At 51.6% G+C, this 20,437-nt stretch overlaps 1 protein-coding gene across 1 annotated transcript in view; it reads right to left on the bottom strand.

Annotated features, from left to right (window-relative positions):
* Nucleotides 1-17,009: 17,009 nt before the first annotated feature.
* Nucleotides 17,010-20,437, bottom strand: part of LOC123054132 (uncharacterized) — a gene marked incomplete in the record, with an annotated part of 4,095 nt that continues 667 nt past the window's right edge. The window contains 4 exon segments of the mRNA XM_044477826.1: nt 17,010-17,189; nt 17,295-17,885; nt 18,480-18,767; nt 20,316-20,437. Coding sequence (XP_044333761.1) covers nt 17,769-17,885; nt 18,480-18,767; nt 20,316-20,437 — 527 coding nt within the window.

The following is a 20,437-nucleotide window of genomic DNA, read 5'->3' as shown; positions in this document are numbered from 1 at the left end:
GTGCGCCGAGGCTTCTCTTCCATCGATCTACGCTCCGCCCGCATGGCCGGCGCACCGTCATCACCTCCGGCGGCCAGCATCGACGACGGGGCCAGGGGGCTCCGAGCCCTGGCCCCCGCCCTGCGGCGGGTGCGGTGGCCAACCAAGTTCAAGCCGGAGATGCCGCCGTGTTACGATGGCGCGGCGGACCCAACGGGCTTCCTGCTAGCATACGAGGAGGCCGTCCTCGAGGCCGGGGGCGACGATAAGGTCATGGCCAACTGGCTCCCCATGGCCCTCGCCGGCGAGCCGCGCGCCTGGCTGCTCAACCTCCCCGGATCCACGGTGACGTCTTGGGAGGAGCTGCGCGACCTCTTCACCGCACGCTACGCGGCACCGGCGCACCACGCGGTTGCGGCCCTGCTAGGAGGCTCTCAGGCGCCTCCTTCGGATCGCCACATTAAGCCGTTCCTCCGCCAGGCTGGCGCCGCTTCCAAGCGCTCGGGGTCTCCGCCCGGCTGGGCTATGCCTGAGGTCGGCCTCACCTTCAGCTCAGAAGACCACCCCGACTCCACCGCCGGCTCGGGCATGCTTCCGATGCTCTGCATGCCCACCATCTGCCACGTGGCCGTCACCAAGACCCTCATCGACGGCGGCGCTGGCCTCACCTTGCTCTCCGTGGAAGCCATCGGCCTCCTTCACGTGCCGCCCAATCGGCTCAGCCTCAGCAAGCCTTTCTCAGGGGTTGGTGGCGGCGCTACCCACTCTTTGGGGTAGATCCGCCTCCCCGTCACCTTCGGCATGTGCGACAACTACCGCACCGAGTTGGTCGACTTCGACGTCGCCCGCATCAGCCTCCCGTCCAACGCCATCCTCGGGTACCCAGCTCTGGCCCAGTTCATGGCAGCGACTCATCCGGCCTATAACCTCATGAAGATGCCTGGAAGCAAAGGTGTCCTCACCATCAAGGGGGACACCAAGGAGGCCGTGACGGCACTCAAGCTTGCCTTCAAGACCGCAGCGGTGGCGGAGCCCGCCGACGCCGGTACTCCCGAGGCCAAGGAGGCCGCGCCTACCAAGAAGAAGCAGTTGTTCACCCAAGACAAGGCAGAAACCAAGCAGGTGCCGGTCGATGAGGACGGGTCCTTAGGAGCCACCTTCACCATAGGTGCCAGCCTCGATTCCATCCAAGAAGAGGCGTGGTGAAGTTCTTGCGTGCAAACAAGGATATATTCGCGTGGGAGCCCAATCAGCTGGTGGGGGTTCCGAGAGAGGTGATTCAGCATCACTTAAGGGTGTGCCCCAACATGCGCCCTATCAAGGAACGAGCGAGGCGGCAATCCACGGAGAAGCAAGCCTTAATCATCCAAGAGCCCCGCAAGCTGGAGGCCGCGGGTACCATTCGCGAGGTTCGATACCCCACATGGCTAGCGAACCCCGTCATAGTACCAAAGAAAGGCGGGAAGGAACGAATGTGCGTTGACTTCACCAACCTCAACAAGGCATGCCCACAAGACCCGTTCCCTCTCCCACGCATCGACCAGATCGTCGACTCCACCGCCGAGTGCGACTTGATGTGCTTCCTGGATGCGTTCTCGGGGTATCACCAGATCAAAATGGCGGTGGAAGATGTAGAGAAGAAAGCCTTCCTTACCCCTTGCAGGGTGTACTGCTACACCTGCATGCCCTTCGGGCTGCGCAACGCGGGTACGACCTTCCAGCGGCTGATGCACATCGCCTTAGGGCGACAGCTTGGGAGAAACACAAAGGCCTACGTCGACGACATCGTGGTGAAATCTCGGGAGGCGAGGACCCTGATGCAAGACCTGGAAGAGACCTTCGAGAGCCTGCGCCAGGTGAACTTGCGGCTTAACCCGGAGAAGTGTGTGTTCGGTGTTCCTTCCGGCAAGTTGCTGGGATTCCTCGTGTCCCACAGAGGGATCGAGGCGAACCCGGAGAAGATCAAGGCCATCGAGGACATGAGCCCACCGCAGACCCTCAGAGAAATGCAGAAGGTGGCCGGTCGGGTGACTGCGTTAGGACGTTTCATCTCCAAACTAGGAGAACGCGCCTTGCCCTTCTTCAAACTGATGAAGAAGAAAGGCCCGTTTGAGTGGACCCCGGAGGCCGACCAAGCCTTCCAAGACCTCAAGAGATACCTAACTAGCCCGCCGGTGATGGTGGCGCCACGGCCTCTCAAACCCCTGGTGCTCTACCTGGCCGCTACCCCGTACTCTGCCAGCGCAGCGCTGGTGGCGGTTCGGGAGGAGCATCAAGCCAAGGGCGCGCTGCGCCAAGCTACAGCTGAAATGACGCAAGATCAGGAAGGCGCCGCGGGAGCTGCAGCAGCATCAACAGAGGACCGAGCTCGGCAGGACGACGTCACAAAGACCCCTGTAAGCGACTAGGCATCAGGAGTTTCACCACCTCAGGAGACGTCCGGGCCCCCACAAGACACAAGCCTCACCAACGCGCCAGCCCTTGTCGAGCACCCGGTGTATTTTGTTAGCACGGTGTTGCGAGACGCAAGGGCACGATATCCCATGCCCCAGAAGCTCCTGCTCGCACTCTTGGTGGCCTCGCGCAAGCTGCGGCACTACTTCCAGGGCCACCCCATCAAGGTTGTCTCAGCCTACCCGTTGGAGAGAGTGCTCAGCAGCCCGAACTCTGCTAGAAGGGTCACATAATGGAACATCGAGCTGCAAGCATTCCAGTTGGAGTTCAGCACTACCCGGGTCATCAAGGGAGCTGCGCTTGCTAATTTCATGGCGGAATGGACGGATGCCCCGGCACTTGAAGTAGGCGAAGACCGGTCCACCTCGCTGGGAAGCGAGGCGCCGGACGAATGGGTCATGTATTTCGACGGTGCCTTCGCGCATCAGGGCGCGGGGGCTGGGGCAGTACTCATCTCGCCCACTCAGGACAAGCTCTACTACGCTGTGCAGCTCTGCTTTCAGTAGGGCGAGTAGGTCTCTAACAATATCGCAGAATACGAGGGCCTCATAGCTGGCCTGAAGGCCGCAACAGCTCTGGGGGTGAAGCGCCTTGTTGTTAGGGGTGACTCGCAGCTCCTCGTCAACTTCTCCAACAAAGTATACGAGACGAAGGACGAGCACATGGAGGCTTACCTCGTAGAAGTGCGTAAGATGGAAAACAGTTCATGGGGCTGGAGGTGCAGCATGTGCCCCGGGCACCAACAAGGAAGCCGATGACATCGCCAGGAGGGCATCCAAGCGGCAGCCCCAGGAGCCTGGCGTCTTCGAGGACCGGCTCTTCAAGCCGTCGGCGACGCCAGCACTTTCAAGCGTAGTTCAGCCTCGGGAGGAGCTCCCACAACCACCTGCCACAGGAGCCCCAGCCTGTGGTCTGACCTCAGGAGCTCGCCTGCTCTTGGCGCTCGAGCCCCAGGAGGAATGCTGGACCAAGGAATTCAAGGAGTACCTGATGCAAGGGAAGCTACCGGAGATGGAAGAGGACGCAGAGCGCGTGGCCCGGCAAGCCACAGCATACTATATCTAGGACGGTGAGTTGTACAGAAAGCGACCGAACGATGTTTCCATGCACTGCATTTCCAGTGACCAAGGAAGGGAGTTGCTGGTTGACATACACGGTGGGGACTGCAGACATCACTCGTCGTCACGGACTCTCGTCGATAAGGTGTTCTGCAGTGGATTCTACTGGCCCACGGCGCTCAACGACGCAGCCGAGTTGGTGAAGTCCTGTGAAGCTTGCCAGTTCCACGCCAAGCAGATACATCAGCCAGCTTAGGGCCTCCAGACCATACCACTCACGTGGCCGTTCGCAGTCTGGGGGCTGGATATCTTGGGCCCCTTCCCTAGGGCGCCAGGGGGCTACCGCTACCTGTACGTCGCCATTGACAAATTCACCACGTGGGCGGAAGTGGAAGCTGTTCGTGCCATCCCAGCCGGATCCGCGGTCAAGTTCATCAGGGGCATCGTGAGCCATTTCAGAGTCCCCAACCGCATCATCACCGACAACGGTTCGCAGTTCACCAGTAACCTCTTCAAAACCTACTGTGCCAACCTTGGAACGCAGATTTGCTATGCTTCGGTGGCGCACCCCAGGAGCAACGGTCAGGCCGAACGTGCCAACGCAGAGGTACTGAGGGGCCTCAAGACCAGGACCTTCAAGAAGAAGCTCGAGGCCTGTGGCAGGGGCTGGTATGACGAGCTTCAGTCCGTGCTGTGGTCCATCCGCACCACCGCCACCAAGCCAATGGGCAAGACCCGATTCTTCCTTGTCTACGGAGTTGAAGCGGTCCTCCCTCACGAGGTCAAGCATCGCTCCGCACGGGTCCTGGCATTCGATGAGACGCAGCAGGACGCCACGCGGGGGATAGACCTCGTGCTGGGGGAGGAACAACGTTGCGAAGCCGCACTGAGGGCGGCAAGGTACCAGCAAGCGATGCGGCGATACCACTGCCGCAACATCCGCTCCAGGACGCTCGAGACGGGTGACCTCGTCCTGAGGCGGGTCTTCTCTAGGGAAGGGCTGCATAAGCTTTCACCCATGTGGGAGGGCCCGTTCAAGGTCGTCCACATCTCCAGGCCTGGCGCCGTGCGCTTGGAGACATAGGACGGGATACCTATCCAAAACGCTTGGAACATCCAGTACCTCCGAAGTTCTACCCATGAAGCAAGGCCCAGAGTCTGTGAAGAAAGGCCCAGAGCCTGTGAAGAAGGCCCAGTGCCTGTCAAGAATCGCCGCCCGTGACACTCTCACGTAATAATGAGTGGGGCTGTACACGCCCCGGAGTCTCAGGAGCGCCGGCCTCAGGCCCTGGGGCTCCCTCCCACGCCTAGTGGCAGCACTTAGCTCCGCGCTGGTGAGAAGACTTGAAGACTAGACTAGGTGTCGGACGCGGCTTTTCATTTGCTTTCCGTAGTTGGCTCGCTTTTTCGTTAATCGAAGTTTGCTTCTGGTGTTCCTTGCTGATTCGATTCCCTCGCCTCTTACCGCATTTTCTGACTCTGGTTCGATCATGTTCTCTCTCTCGCATATATCACGAGGGGGCTAGGCAGGTGCCCTCGCGAGCGTGTTTCTTCTCTCTGCCTTCTCGCGAGCCATCCTCGCTCGAGCCTGGAAACTGGCGCATCCCTCCTAGTCCGTGCCCCTCGGGTACCGCAATACAAAGCGCCAGGTCAAGGCTTGGGTGAATTATAAATCTCCTAGTGAACTCCCTAACTAATTTCTTGCAGTTCCTGAGCAATCGCAGACCACTCGGTTAAGATGGACACAAGGAAATAAAAGCCTCGTAAGGAGGAGGGCGCCCCGAATGCACGCCCCTCCGGGCCCATGCTGGTTTCATTTCGATGCAGGAAGAAAAAGAGGAACATAACAAAAGCGGCGCTCGCCCCTGCAGCAGCCGACGGAGGCAGGGCCTTGGCGACGTCCTGGGTCTAGTCGGACCCCTCCTCATGCTTCACCGAAGCACGGCGACGAGACGACCCGCTACCGCCTTCGAAGCAGGCGCGGCGGTGTGGCGGCTAGTCAAGGCCGCCACTGCTGGAACTGTCCCCAAGGGAGGAGCCACCGTAGCCGGACGAGGCGCGGCCGGCGGGCTCGCCCCCCACCTCGTCCTGCCATCGCCAAGGCCAAGGACCTCCTCGCCGTCGTTCACCTCGGGGCAGCATCTGGCGCGGCGACCGTCTCCCCCGAACACCCTCACGTAGAGGGTCACGTCGCCATCGAACTTGAAGTGGAGGGTGCACCGCCTGCCCAGGCCGCGCGCGTGGGCGAACGTTTGCCAACCGCGGGCCAGAGCTATGTTGCCCGCAACGGAGACCTCGACCGCGACCCAAGAAGCCCGGCTGCAGGAACCGTCCGCCTGCAGCCAGAGCCCGCCTGGGCCAGAGGTCGACAGCTCATCGGCAAAGAAGCGGGGGAGCTGGAGCCAGCTGCCGGCCGGATCCTCCGACCAGACAACAAACTCTGGCAGCACCTCTGACGCATGGAACCGCAGTCGGGGAGGCCGCGCGACCACGGCCCGTCTCCTTTTGTCGACGGGACTACCACGACCCGAGCGACACCTGCCGTGCACTGCGGCGCCACCCCGAGAGTCGGGGGCCATGGCGGGGGCTGCGGCATGCTTGTGGGGACGGCCACGTCCTCGCTTGGGCGTCGGGGAGCCGGGTCCCTCCCGAGGGGCCTTGCCTTTCTCCGCGGCGGAGAACCTCCTCGACGGCGCCATTGCTGCTAGCGGTGGAGCAAGGAGGATGAAGCGAGTGAAGCAAGGAAGAGATGGGCGACGGGGGCTCCGCCCCCCTCCCCATTTATAGCAAGAGAAGGCTAACCGGCGCCTCCCACGATCACAGGTAATGATGGCTTTCCTTGCATGTCGCAGGGACTTGTCAAGTCGAGCAGTTTTGCCGAGGCAGCGTGGGGAAGCGGAGACGCCCACGTCCAATCAACCGCCATGCGTCAACCGAGGCCGCAGGATTTTGGGGCCCGCGGTGCTCTGTACTTGACCTTTGGCTTCGCCTCGAAGCCAAGCCCGAGCGCGCCTTGGGCCCGGGGGCTACTGTCGGTGTTCTAGGAACGAGGGTCCCCAGACTTGCCTGCCTGCGGCCCACGGCGTGGCTAAGCTAGCGGGCCGTACGGCCCATCTTCATCGACAAGGCGTTCAAGACCTTCGCGAGGGGCCAAGCCTCGCGAGGCGGACAACGCAAGACTTCCTCAGGAGCGGACGCACTCGGTAGGCTCACGAGGAGCGGAGATATCAAGGCGGGGCAAACCTCGCGAGGCTCTTGTCACGTGAGCAGTGACGATCGACACCAGGCAGGCGCCAGCGCGCGCAGCGTCCTTGTTTCCTCTTTGGTGCTAAGGAGGCAGGCGCAGGCGCGGAGTACCGAGGCATCAAGCAACGGTTTCCATATCGATGCAACGAGACCGAAGACCAGCAGGACGGCAAGACGGAGGTCACCATGGAGCCCAAGACGGCGTCACCACCAGAGCCTTTTGCAGGCGAAGACCACTTTTGTCAGGATAGCTTGTACTAGCTGTCCACTTTCAAATCTGCCCGCCGTTGTTGGCTCCCTTCCCGCTCAATATTTGGGGAGAGGACCAGAGCCTCTATAAGTAGAGCTAGCCACCACAGTAGGGGGGATCGAGTCCTCACCCACACAAGTTCATCGAGCACAAGAACACCTCAACCTCAAGAGGCTGTTCTTCCCCTTGTACTGTTCATCATCAGCCCAAGAGGCAATCTACCACCGCCACACTGGAGTAGGGTATTACACCACAACAGTGGCCCGAACCAGTATAAATCTTGTGTCTTTTTGTGTTGCGAGTTCGTCGAGTTCGTTCGCGAGATCTTAGCGAGCTAGGGCGTGGATCGATAGGAGGGAAAGAACTTTGCACGCACCCTAGAGTTTGAACCTTAAGGGTTTTGCCGGAACCCCGGATCCGACAAGCTTGGCCGCTGAATTAAAATTCTGCTTGAAAAGGCCACTCTGTACTTCCGCTACCAGGGCCACGGTGTGCTCCTCGGTGTGGAGGGAGCGTTCAGTGGTTCCATTGACTGTTATGACACCGCGTGGTCCGGGCATCTTGAGTTTGAGATAAGCATTGTGTGGCACCGCATTGAATCGAGCAAATGCAGTTCGTCCGAGCAGTACGTGATAGCCACTGCGGAAGGGGACGATATCGAAGATCAAGTCTTCGCTTCGAAAGTTGTCCAGGGATCCGAAGACGACTTCCAAGGTGACTGAGCCCGTGAAGCGGGCTTCTACACCTGGTATTACTCCTTTAAATGTAGTTTTTGTGGGTTTGATTGTTGATGGATCGATGCCCATCTTGCAGACTGTATCCTGATAGAGCAGGTTGAGGCTGCTGCCACCGTCCATGAGGACTCGCGTGAGGTGGAATCCATCAATGATTGGGTCGAGGACCAGTGCGGCTGAGCCGCCATGACGGATACTGGTCGGATGGTCCCTGCGATCGAAGGCGATCGGGCAGGATGACCATGGATTGAATTTTGGGGCGACTGGCTCTATCGCATACACGTCCCTGAGCGCGCGTTTGCGCTCCCTCTTGGGGATATGGGTAACGTATATCATGTTCACCGTTTTAACTTGGGGGGGGGGGACTTCTTCTGCCCCCCTGTGTTCGGCGGACGGGGCTCCTTGTCGTCGTCCTCACTTTGCGACCCCTTCTCCTTGTTCTCGGTATTTAACTTGCCGGCCTGTTTAAAGACCCAACAGCTTCGTGGGTATGATTGGTTGGTTTATCGAGGGTGCCGTGAATCTGACATGGACGATCGAGTATGCGGTCCAAGCTGGATGAGCCCGAATTGTTTCTTTTAAATGGCTTCTTTCGCTGGCCGGACTTGGAGCCACTGAATCCTGCATTGACCGCCGTGTCATCGGTATTGTCACTGTTGCTTCGACGCTTGTGCCTGCTGCGTCTGGGCTTGCCGTTGCTATTTCTGGCTTCAGAGGTGCCAGGTTCGCTTGCATTATTATTGCTACGGGCTAGCCAGTTATCTTCGCCCGTGCAAAAGCGGGTCATAAGTGCCGTGAGGGCTGCCATGGACTTCGGCTTTTCTTGGCCGAGGTTTCAGGCGCCCATTCGTCGCGGATGCTATGTTTAAAGGCCGCCAGGCTTCGGCATCTAGACAGTCGACGATCTGGTTCTTTTTAGTTAGGAACCTAGTCCATAATTTCCTGGCTGACTCTCCGGGCTGTTGAACTATGTGACTTAAGTCATCGGCATCCGGAGGTCGGCCGTATGTACCTTCGAAGTTCTCGCGGAAGGCGTCTTCCAAGTCCTCCCAGCTGCCAATGGAGTTTTTTGGCAGGCTGTTTAACCAGTGTCGAGCTGGTCCCTTGAGTTTTAGCGGGAGGTATTTGATGGCATGAAGATCATCGCCGTGGGCCATATGAATATGGAGAAGAAAGTCCTCAATCCATACCACGGGATCTGTTGTTCCATCATATGATTCAATATTCATGGGTTTAAACCCTTCTGGGAATTCGTGCTCCATTACTTCATCAGTGAAGCAGAGGGGGTGTGCGACGCCTCTATATCGGGCCAGGTCACGACGTAGCTCGGATGGAGTTTGTCTGCGGTTTTTGGCCTGGACGTGGTTATGCTTGTCACATCCGGCTAGATAGCCGTCATCGCGCGTCAAGGCACGCCCCCGCGATCCGTAGATCGATCTGGTCTGACCTGCTCTATTTTCCAGGTCCTGCCGCTGGTCATATGTATATCCCCGAGCTGTTGTGTCTCTACCTTTACGGCGGGGTGGTATGGGCTGGTGTTCGGCTTGAGTTGCCGCTTTGTCCCGGCCACGTGGTGGTCAGTCAGTCGCGTTACGCACTGATGGTACGGGCTCAAGTGCCTCGTCATCGAATTGAGGTAGCAGTTTATGCTTTGGGTAACTTTTGGTTGGGCACTCGAGGCCATATTCCTCGGCTGCCAGGACATTAGTCCACCTGTCGTTGAGTAGGTCTTGGTCAGCTTGAAGCTGCTGCTGCTTCTTTTTTAGGCTCCTTGCAGTGGCTATTAGCCGGCGCTTAAAGCGCTCCTGCTCGAGAGGTTCCTCAGGCACAATAAAGTCTTCATCGCCGAGGCTCACCTCGTCCTCGGAGAGTGGACATTATTACTATCCTCTGAGTCTTCGTTATGGCCTGTTCATTAGGGCTAACTTGCCCATCTTCCCAATCGTCCTACTCGGAGGTTGGCTCGACGGGGTTTTCTTGGTCTTCGGCGTCGTCCAGAGTATTGTTATCTCTCGTGCCGGTATTGCTGTCTTTTCCATGGTGTGATTTAGAGCGGCGCCACTGACGGGCGGCGCTTTGGTTGTATCTTAGGAGGTTTATCCTCGACTGGATTCTTCTCGTTATCACCATTACCCGCTTTGGGTGTATCCACCATGTACACGTCATATGAAGAGGTGGCCGTCCAGCGTCCGGTAAACAGCGGGCTTTGGGCCTGCTCCTCTCAGGCATCGTCGTCCATACCGTCGATCTCTTCGGAGCCGTAATCGAGCATGTCAGTTAAGTCCTCGACAGTGGCTATGAAGTGGGTGGTCGGTGGGACGTAAAATTTCCCTCTCTTAGCCCCTAGTCCAAGCTGGGCGTAGTTTGGACGTTGCTCCTCTGTAATGATGAGGGATCGCATCAACTCCAGAGCCTCGCTTAAAGGCGAGGTTTGGCCAGGGAGAAAAGAGTCCGTGGAGTACGACGGGAAGGAGACTTCTTGGCCGAGCTCACACAATGTTGACTTCGAGGGTTTTGAGCCAGTGTCCGGAGAAGAGTTCGGCTTCCTGATGGTTTCCAGCAACACTGCTTCCTCCGGTTCTCCCGGACTGGGCTTAGTGGCCGCATATAGTCCAGCGGGCTCAGGAATCCCCTCTTCAGACCTGGTAATGTGCTCCGGATCTAAGGCCAGAGCGAATGTTGGGGTCGTGAACCCTTGGAAGATCAAGTCTCCTCGGATATCGGCGACATAGTCCAAATTTCCAAAACTAATCTGGTGACCTGGGGCGTAGTTGTCGATCTGCTCTAGATGGCCAAGCGAGTTGGCCCGCAGTGCAAAGCCCCCGAACACAAAGATCTGGCCGGGAAGAAAGACCTCCCTCAGGGCAGTATTGTTGTAGATGATGGATGGAGCCATCGAACCTTCCGACGACGACACAGCGGAACTCTCAATGAAAGCACCAATGTCGGTGTCAAAACCGGCGGATCTCGGGTAGGGGGTCCCTAACTGTGCGTCTAAGGTCGATGGTAACAGGAGATGGGGGACACAATGTTTACCCAGGTTCGGGCCCTCTCGATGGAGGTAATACCCTACTTCCTGCTTGATTGATCTTGATGAATGTGAGGATTACAAGAGTTGATCTACCACGAGATCGTAATGGCTAAACCCTAGATGTCTAGCCTGTATGATTATGATTCTGCCCTACAGACTAAACCCTCCGGTTTATATAGACATCGGAGGGCCCTAGGGTTGTACAGAGTCCGTTTACAGAGGAAGGAATCTTCATATCCGAACACCAAGCTTGCCTTCTATGCAAAGGAGAGTCCCATTCGGACACGGGAGGAAGTCTTCTGTCTTGTATCTTCATGGCCCATCAGTCCGGCCCACGTCATATAGCCTGGACGCGCGAGGACCCTTAATCCAGGACTCCCTTACTCTCCCGCCCCTTTTCTGCTGATGAAATCGCTAAGGTTTTAAAAGAGCTTCCAGTTGAAAGGGCACCTGGGCCCGATGGTTTCAATGGTCTTTTTGTCAAGCGGTGTTGGTCCATCATCGAGCCAGACTTTCTGAGGCTGATCAATGATTTTTATGAGGGGAATCTAGCCTTGGAGAACATAAATGGGTCTCTGATTACTCTCATACCCAAATTCTCTCCCCCGAAAGCCCTAATGATTTCAGGCCCATCTCCCTCACAAACACATGCCTCAAATTCTTGACCAAGCTTCTGGCTAATCGCTTGCAAAGTGTAATTCTCAAATGTATCCACAAAAACCAATATAGATTTCTTAAGAGCCGATCAATCCAGGACTGTTTGGCATGGACTTTTGAATACATACATCAGTGCAAACAGTCCAAAAATCCTATTTTTATTCTCAAGCTTGACTTTGCCAAAGCCTTTGACACGATGAGCATGAGGTTATATTACAGATGCTAAGATTCAAAGGTTTTGATGATAGGTGGATCTCATAGATAGAAGAAATTCTTTAGTCCTGTCAAATGGTGTCCCAGGCAAGCAGTTCAAATGTAAGTGTGGAGTAAGACAAGGTGACCCCCTCTCTCCTCTGCTTTTTGTTTTGGCTGTGGATTTGCTACAAACAGTAGTTAATGACATGTTAGCTCGAGGAGTGATCACTTTGCCTATCCCCTCCCAAAATCCAGACTTTCCCATTATTCAGTATGCTGATGATACAATTGTCATTATGCCTTCTATTGACGAACAATTGGTGGCCATGAAAAACATGCTCCTCACCTTCCAAGAGTCCACTGGTCTGAAGGTAAATTTTAGCAAGTCCTCTTTGATCCCTTTAAATATGGATAATGATCTAGCTACAAGATTGGCTGCGGTGCTGGGCTGCAAGATTAGCACTACTCCTTTTACCTATCTAGGCCTTCCAATGGGTACCACAAGGCCTAGGATCTTAGATTTTATGCCTATGGTTGACAGAGTGGAAAGAAGACTCTCTTGCAGTTCCTCAATGTGAAATCAAGGCTCCAGACTTCAACTCCTGGCTTCAGTCTTGACATCTATGCCCATTTATTTCCTGTGCTCTCTGGATATTCCTCTTGGGATTATTAAACAACTTGACAGGATCTTCAGACAGTGTCTTTGGAGAGGCAACAGTGACACTCCAAAACAATCCCTTGCTGCATGGAACTTGGTCTGTCGGCCCAAGGACAAAGCTGGCCTTGGGATTATCAACCTTAACATCCAGAACAAGGGGCTTCTTATTAAGCATCTACACAACTTTTATAATAAAGTTGACATACCCTGGGTCTCCTTGATTTGGAATTCATATTATGATGGGGTGGTGCCTCAAGCTACTGCGATGACAAGGTCTTTCTGGTGGAGAGACGTTTTCAAGCTTTCTGACACATACAGAGCAGTTGCGTCAGCTCATGTCAACATGGGAGACTCTGTGATGTTCTAGTTGGATTCTTGGCAGGTGGGTGGCTCTACAATGCCCCTCTTCAGAAGACTACCAAGATTGTTTTCTTTTGTTAAGGATGATAAAGCTTCTGCTGCTGAAATCCTCAGTTCCTCGGACCTATTCTCTTTGTTCTATTTGCCTATATCTCAAGAAGCTTCTGAGGAACTGAGGATTCTTGAGGAATGGATGTTAAATCTTTAAAGGGATCCACACTCTTCTGATGTCTGGACCTGGGTAGGGAAATCTGGTTCTTACTCTGCCAAGAGTTTCTAGAACATAATGCATACTCACATGCCTACAATTCAGACATGCAAATGGCTTTGGAGGAGCAAATGCACCATGAAAATTAAAGTCTTTGGCTGGTTGTTATTTTTTGATTGCCTAAACACCAAATATATGCTTGTCAGAAGACATTGGAGACTGCCTGATGATGACAATCAATGTGTCATTTGTGCTGCTCAGGCCTATGAAGACAGACTGCACCTTTTCATCAACTGTACATTCAGCAACAGAGTCTGGAACTATCTGGTAATCGACTGGATTGGTGTGTATCTCTCATGCAAGGAGATCCTTCAGACCACCATTCTTCTTTGAAGTGATGCTTACAGCTGCTTGGAACATTTGGATTTTGCGCAATGGCAGAACTTTTAGAGGAGAGAGGGCCCCTTTTGCTAGGTGGAAATGTAATTTTGTGCATGATGTAACTCTACTTTCTCATAGGTTAGCTAGTTCAACCAGGGACTCTCTTCTGGCTTGGGTTAACTCCCTTCCTTAGATTAGAGGTAAGTTTGGGTAGGTTTTTTCCTGTATTTTTGTAAATATGTCTAACTGTAACTGTTCTCTCTCTTTGAGGTTGGAATAAAGACTGTGGGGCTTTGCTCCACACTAGATAGTTTCAAAAAAATAAAGAACCAGACAATGATGTTGAAATAGAACCAGTTGTTGATCTTGATATCCCACAACCCAAGAGTAAAAGATACGATAAAAAAGACTTTGTTGCTAGAAAACATGGTAAGGAAAGAGCACCATGGGTTCAAAAACTATGCCCTTTCCACCTAAATCAACTAATAAGAAAGATGATGAAGAATTTGAACGCTTTGTTGAAATGATTAGGACAGTCTTTTTGCGTACCCACTTGACTGATATCTTAAAAATGGCCCCCTATGCAAAGTACATGAAAGACATCATCACCAATAAGAGAAAAATACCAGAAGTTGAAATCTCCACCATGCTTGGTAATTATTCTTTTAAGGATGGAGTACCTAATAAACTTGGAGATCCGGGAATACCAACTATACCTTGCTCCATTAAATGAAACTATGTTAAAACCGCTTTGTGTGATATAGGAGTTGGTGTTAGTGTTATGCATTTTTCTTTATACAAAAGACTTGATTTGAATAAACTTAGACCTACTGAAATATCTTTGCAAATGGCTGACAAATCAACTGCCATACCTATCGGTATTTGTGAGGATGTGCCCGTTGTTGTTGCAAATGTTACTATCTAAACAGACTTTGTTATACTTGAGATGCCCGAGGACGACAACATGTCGATTATCCTTGGTAGACCCTTTTTGAATACTGAAAGAGCTGTTATTGATTGCAATAAAAACAAGGTCACTTTTCATATCAATGGTAATGAGCATACGGTGCACTTTTTGAAGAAACAATTCCAACTGAATGCACACTATAAGAAAATTGAGATAATGTGACAAAAATCCTCGTGACGTTGGTAGACAACGTCACATAAGTATCTAATGAGTGACGGTTTGAAGGTTGTGTCACCGATTAATGAAAATGTGTGACGTTTAATGTCATTGAAACGCCTGGGCCGCTGAGCGCCACCTAGCTACCAATTTCTGTGACGCTTTGGTAATTTGGATGATGAACCTGCTACCGTCACCGATTGTTAGAAATGTGTGACACTCATTTTTTCGTCATGTAACTACCAGTAGTGGGACCTGTCATAGGTGCTTCATGGATTAATGAGTAGTAGGGCCACACGTCAGTGTTTTTTATGCGACCCATGTGTCAATGTTCGACCGATGCTATTATTTTGTTCAATCGTACATAAATAAGTAGTGACAAAAAAAAGCTTATTGGTGGTGTCGTGAGCTGATGAATATGAAAGCTGCAGTTGTTTCGTTCCATCTCAAAGTGGGAAATAAGAGACCGGACTGGAAAAATCGGGAGGAGGATTTTTTTGTGGGGCCCATTCAATGTTTCTCTATGGGCCCACGCATAGGACCCACGACAATTTTTTCATGGGGGATTGAGCGATAAATGTTTCGTGGGGTATTGAGCAATAACTTTTTCATGGAGTATTGAGCGATGTAACTATTTTCTTAGTCTGATATAAATGAGTAGTGGCCGAAAAAACTCATTGGTGGCGTTTGTGAGATGATGGTTATGGTAGTATAGTGCTACGGTTGTTTCGTCCTAACAAAAAAAGGAGTTTAAAATCGCTACATCCAGCATGATCTTGCCTACAGGAGTTATCAATACGGTAGATTTCATGCATTGATCTAATCATGCATTGACCTAAACTATGCGAACGTAACTTTATAATGTCATATGACTATCCGGCCTACAACATGATTTACGCGACAGTAGCAAGTTAGTTCCTCGCAAAGAAAAGACACCAGCGACTTAGATTCATTACTATTTTTTGCTATTTTTTGTATATTTTCACGGCAAACAATTGTATTTATACATCTAGAGGAGTAAAAGAACCCAATGTTTCCTATTTTTTTATCAGATTATATACACGTACATGGTATTTTTTATTTTTGAAAACAGGGGGTACCCCTCGTGCCTTTTAAGTAATTTTTTGTTATCATATTACACACATACATGATACATGCCTTTTTATTTTATTTTTTGATCAGATTATAGACTTACATGGTACGTGTCAAACCCACTTTTTTTTGGACGTAAGAGAAACACACTTTTTTGGCAGAATCAAACCCACTAGTTTAAGCGTAGAATTCCTTTGCCCTCCTGCGCCCGGAGAATGAAAATTTTAAGTTAATTAGGCGGCGTGGCAAAACTTTCGGAACGAATCCCATTTAACTACACATAGATCCACCCTAATCAGTAATCCCCGTTATCTCGCACCGTCTTCTTCCTTTCTCCATCCCGATCAGATCCAATCTGCGCATCCCCTCTGCCGCTTCTCTCCGGCAGCCCCCACGCCCCCACCCCCGTCCACCTCCGGCGCCCCCACCACGGAGGCAATGACAACCACCATCGCCGCCATCAAGACCCCGGTGAAAGCCGCTACAGCGCAGCTGGTGGAAGAGGCGCCGCCCACGCCGCAGGCAGTCGCGCCGGGAAGGAGCAGCCCCTGCGCGAGGCAAATCCTCACATGATCTGGTGACGCAAACCGACGACCCACCTGGAGAACCCAGTGCGCCTACTCTTCTCGACGCTCTTGGCGCTGCTCGTCCAAGGCGTGATCTCCGCTGCCGTTGGCGCCAACCATGCTGACCTTCCGCTTCGCGTACAGCCTGGCCGGAGCCAGCCATCGTGGTGCCCCTCTTCTACGCCTGCTGCATCCTCCTCAAGACCATGCCGCCCTTCTCTGTTTCCCTGACGAGGCCACGGTTGCAGGCATTTTGTGGCGCTGCTCCCATCAGGTGCGTTGTTGTGGCGCTCATTTTTTTCGCCATTGATTTTTTTAGCAGGAAATCAATTGCACTTTCTCCCTGTGCGGGGGTTCACTACAAGAAATATGTCAACTTGCGACCATCACTATTGGTCACTGAAAGGTCATTGTTTTTTCATTTCCGACCTTTTTGTGACAAAAAACAGAAGGTCAAAAGCTGGTAGTCGTAAACTGAAATTAACGACCAAAACAAAAGGTCGTTGATTCCATGACCTTCTGTTTTGGTCGCTAGCTCTCTGCCCAGGCCACGTCGGATCCGACGTGGCAATCTGACGTAGCAAAATTGCGACCAATTAAAAAGGTCAAAAATTGCAATCTGACATGGCAAAATCAGCCCAGTCCAATTGGGTGTTTATATGGGCCGAGCCCATTAATTCAGCCAATTTAGTGTATTTTTCTGTCAATTTTTGTTAGCTTCATGGGCCAAGCCCAACATCACAGCCTTTTTATTTTTGGGCCATGGCCATTTTGGCTGAGCATTTTTTATTTTTGGGCCATGGCCATTTTGGCTGAGCATTTTTATTTTTGGGCCATGGCCATTTTGGCCATTTTGGCTGAGCAGTTCAAGTATTTCTTTTTATAAAGATGGGTCCACTATTCAGATGGGTCCCAATTGTCAGGTTCTTCTAGTAAGTGGGTCCCACTTGTCAAGGTCATTTCCTTTAAATTTTAATTTGCTAGTAAATAAATCACCAACATTCAAATGGGAACAGATAGAGAACACACGTAGTACTTCACATAACATCCAGAATCAGTTTGATACATCATACAACAAAGATACAATAGCAGAATCATTGTGTTACATCATCATATAACACATATACAATGGCAATCACAGTATAGATACTCCAGGTCTCTTCAACTTTGCATTCCCCAGATTCCCAGCTTCCAAATCTGCAGCACAAAATCAACGCCATGTTAATAGACCAAACTTGGTGTTACAACAAATGAATGAATATGTTGTGTCTTCTTCAAATAAGTTTAGTTTGTTGAGGATACCATTTAGAACTAGAAGCCATCCACCTACTAACAGAACTTTCATGAATATGTTCTCGTATGCTTAATAATTAACCTACATGAGCACTGCAAGTCAAATTACCATCATAATATGTACGAAGATAAAGGAAAGCAAGAAATAGCAGACTAGAAACCTCAGGAGGCAAAATAAGTAGCATGGTACTAAGAATACAAGTACTCAAGGCAACTAACCCGGTTTCAGTGTGCTGAAGTTCAGATTTTTTATATCATAACATTTAGATCCAAGAAGACATTAACACGCTTGACAGAATTTACATGAATACGTTGTGTAAGATAAATTGCACATAAAAGGAATAATAATCAGGAAAACTTTCAAGGAAAACAAGTACGTTGCACCAATATAATTCTATGAGCTAGATGTTTGCTTACCTTGTTGTCAGCTGGAGAAACTGCTTGCCATAAGGAGTTGGGGGCCATCATGTGCAAGTGGAACCCTTAAGCTAGAAATGTGGAACAATTTGAGCTGGATGCAATCAGCCAGCCTGATGACAAAGTAATCAGGTTTGAAGAAACTTGCTTCCAGCGATGGAACGTAGTCTGCAGCTTACCCATCTGCGAAATAAAGATGATCTTTATCCTCAGGACCAGAAGAAGAACACAGATACATGCAGTTTGATGATGCAATATGTTTCTGAAGCTACGGTATAGTTAAGCAACATATACATATGAGTTTTATCTTCAGGATTAACAGAACAGGACAGAAAAATTCAGGTGTTTCTAAAACTACAAGGGACGTAGTAGCACACATACTGTAACTACTCAACTTTCTCAACTATAAGAGGACATAGATTAATAGACAAAGAATAGCAGCTGCAGAGGTCTATAGAACATCCCTCACAAACTCCCATACAACAACAGAACCAATACAGCAACTAAGCCTATAAATGTTTTGCTCCCAGCCAGCATCATGAATTTTCTCAGCTAGTACTAACTACCAAGCTGGCACTGCCTCAGCCATACTACAGTAAGACGTCCTTATATACTACTCCATATAGTACTGGAGTAGAAAATACAGAAGCAGTTTTCAGCTGACAGTACGCCACGGCGCAGCCAAATAAACAGCGGCAGCATACCAAAATTCGCAACTAGAGGAAGAGAAAGGGGCACAAGGGAGGGAGGGAGGGCGGACGGGGATGGGGGGGTTACCGAGCCCTGGATCTCCTCCCGGACGATGTAGAAGGGGTCCTGCGGGGAGCTCATGGCGGACGCCGGATGTTGGTGAGGTCGGCGAGGGGCAGCAACTGCCTCCGAGGACACAGCCGCAGCAGCAGCATCTCGTCGCCTCCTCCAGCTCTGGCTCCAGCGATTGCCGCGGTCCGTCCAGCTCGACGAAGCGCCGCGCATCGAAGCACGCACGCGCGTGCCGGCGAGCAAGCCATGTGCAGTGCTTAGTCGACGCCACATCCAGTAGTGGTTCACCGAGATGTTATGGAGCTGCAAAAACAATTAAAGAGAACAAATAATAAGGTAACATCGCCAATAAATTGCAGCTATTGAAAGCAACTATAGTTATTCAGAAAACATGGTTGCTGCAACTTTAAGCCAAGCAATACACATTCATGTCAAATATACATCTGTAAGATACTAGAAGCATTTTTGCATACCTATGTGTACTGCTATAATTTTACACCAAGCAGTGCACTAGTACATCAATTACACTAAGCCTCAACCCACTGTTTAAAAAAGTATTTTATCATCATTCTTCAATAGCTTGAATTTCAGAACGGCCACTGTTTGTATTTTAATGAAGAACACCCCAAGCAAATAACAATAGATGGGCATTAAGACAAAAAAATTAGGAATCGCAGCATCATGTTTCAGCAGCAGTGCAGTACAAATCCTTGTGTAGTGGAGGCCATAGGAACTACACTTAGTTCCAGTTGTGCATGTGGCACCAGGTGGTTGGAGACAAAGCCAGCAAGAGCAAGAGTGGTAACATAATTACTACAGCAACCACACTTCTCCCATTTGGTGCAGACATCAGTATCCAACTTAGTAAATGAGTAGCCACTTCTTCAATCTGAAGATCAGTTTTGTACTAGCAATAAACATGCAAGAAGGTGACAAAACACCTACCAAAATCCAGTCATCTCTACATATATACAGGCATACAGCAGCCAGATAGAATGGACTCCCCAGTGACTCAAAAATTCCTCTCCCCTCTTCTTGCATCACTGTCAACGGTGCACACTGCACCGAAATGGAGCGCTCTAGTAGCAAAAAAATCCATACGACATCCAACAGACAAAACTTCCTACCATGCCTTGGCTAGTGATGACAATGGCAGTGCAAAGCAGACTGGTCTCCTGCCCATGCATTCCGTAGAGCATTTTTTGGTGGATAATAACACACTGAAAAATGTTGGATGCAGCCCATCGATAGACACTAGTACTATTTTAAGTTTCTTCTGGGCTAGAGCGCCAGATCTCAAAAGCTGGAATGATGGAACTGTGGATAAAATAAAGCATCAATGCATTTTTTATTAGACTACTACTACTACTAGCCAGTAAGATATACTAGTATGTATACTGAACAGAATTACTCCTTGACAAACAAACAAACAACCAAAAACATCCGAGAAGGCGAAACGAGACAACTGCCACAGCGCTGTTACCCATGGCTACCCTGGCAGCCGCGCACACTAGCGCTCAGGCCGTGCGGCCGCAGTGCCCCCCACCGCACGGGCGGCGACACCGTACTAGAGTCGCTCCCCTCTGCTCCTCCTCCTCCTCCTTGATTTCGAAGCGGCGGGCGGGACGGTGCACCGCTCCCCTACCCCTTGCCCTGAAGCACGCTACGAGCTCTGTATCGCCGAATCGAACCCGTGTAAGCACGGCAGCACACCGAGCCCATCTAATCGCGGACGTGGGCCACTGACGCGCAGGCAGATCTCGCGCGAGAGCAAACTCGACGACGCAGGCACGATCGGGAGGAAGGCAGGACGAAGAAGAAGGGGGAGAGGAGAGCTCGACGGATCTGTACCGAGGTCAACATGCCGAGGTCGAGGTCGAAGGAAGACGGAGGAAGAAGGGTTCCTCTCATCTCCGTCGAGGTCGGCTCTTGATGACGACACCAGTCCGGCTCGATCTGGCGCCTGAGGTGGG

Source organism: Triticum aestivum, chromosome 2D (genome assembly GCF_018294505.1).
Source record: "Triticum aestivum cultivar Chinese Spring chromosome 2D, IWGSC CS RefSeq v2.1, whole genome shotgun sequence".
In the NCBI taxonomy this organism is placed as follows: Eukaryota; Viridiplantae; Streptophyta; class Magnoliopsida; order Poales; family Poaceae; genus Triticum; species Triticum aestivum.
This window is presented reverse-complemented; position numbering and strand designations above follow the sequence as displayed.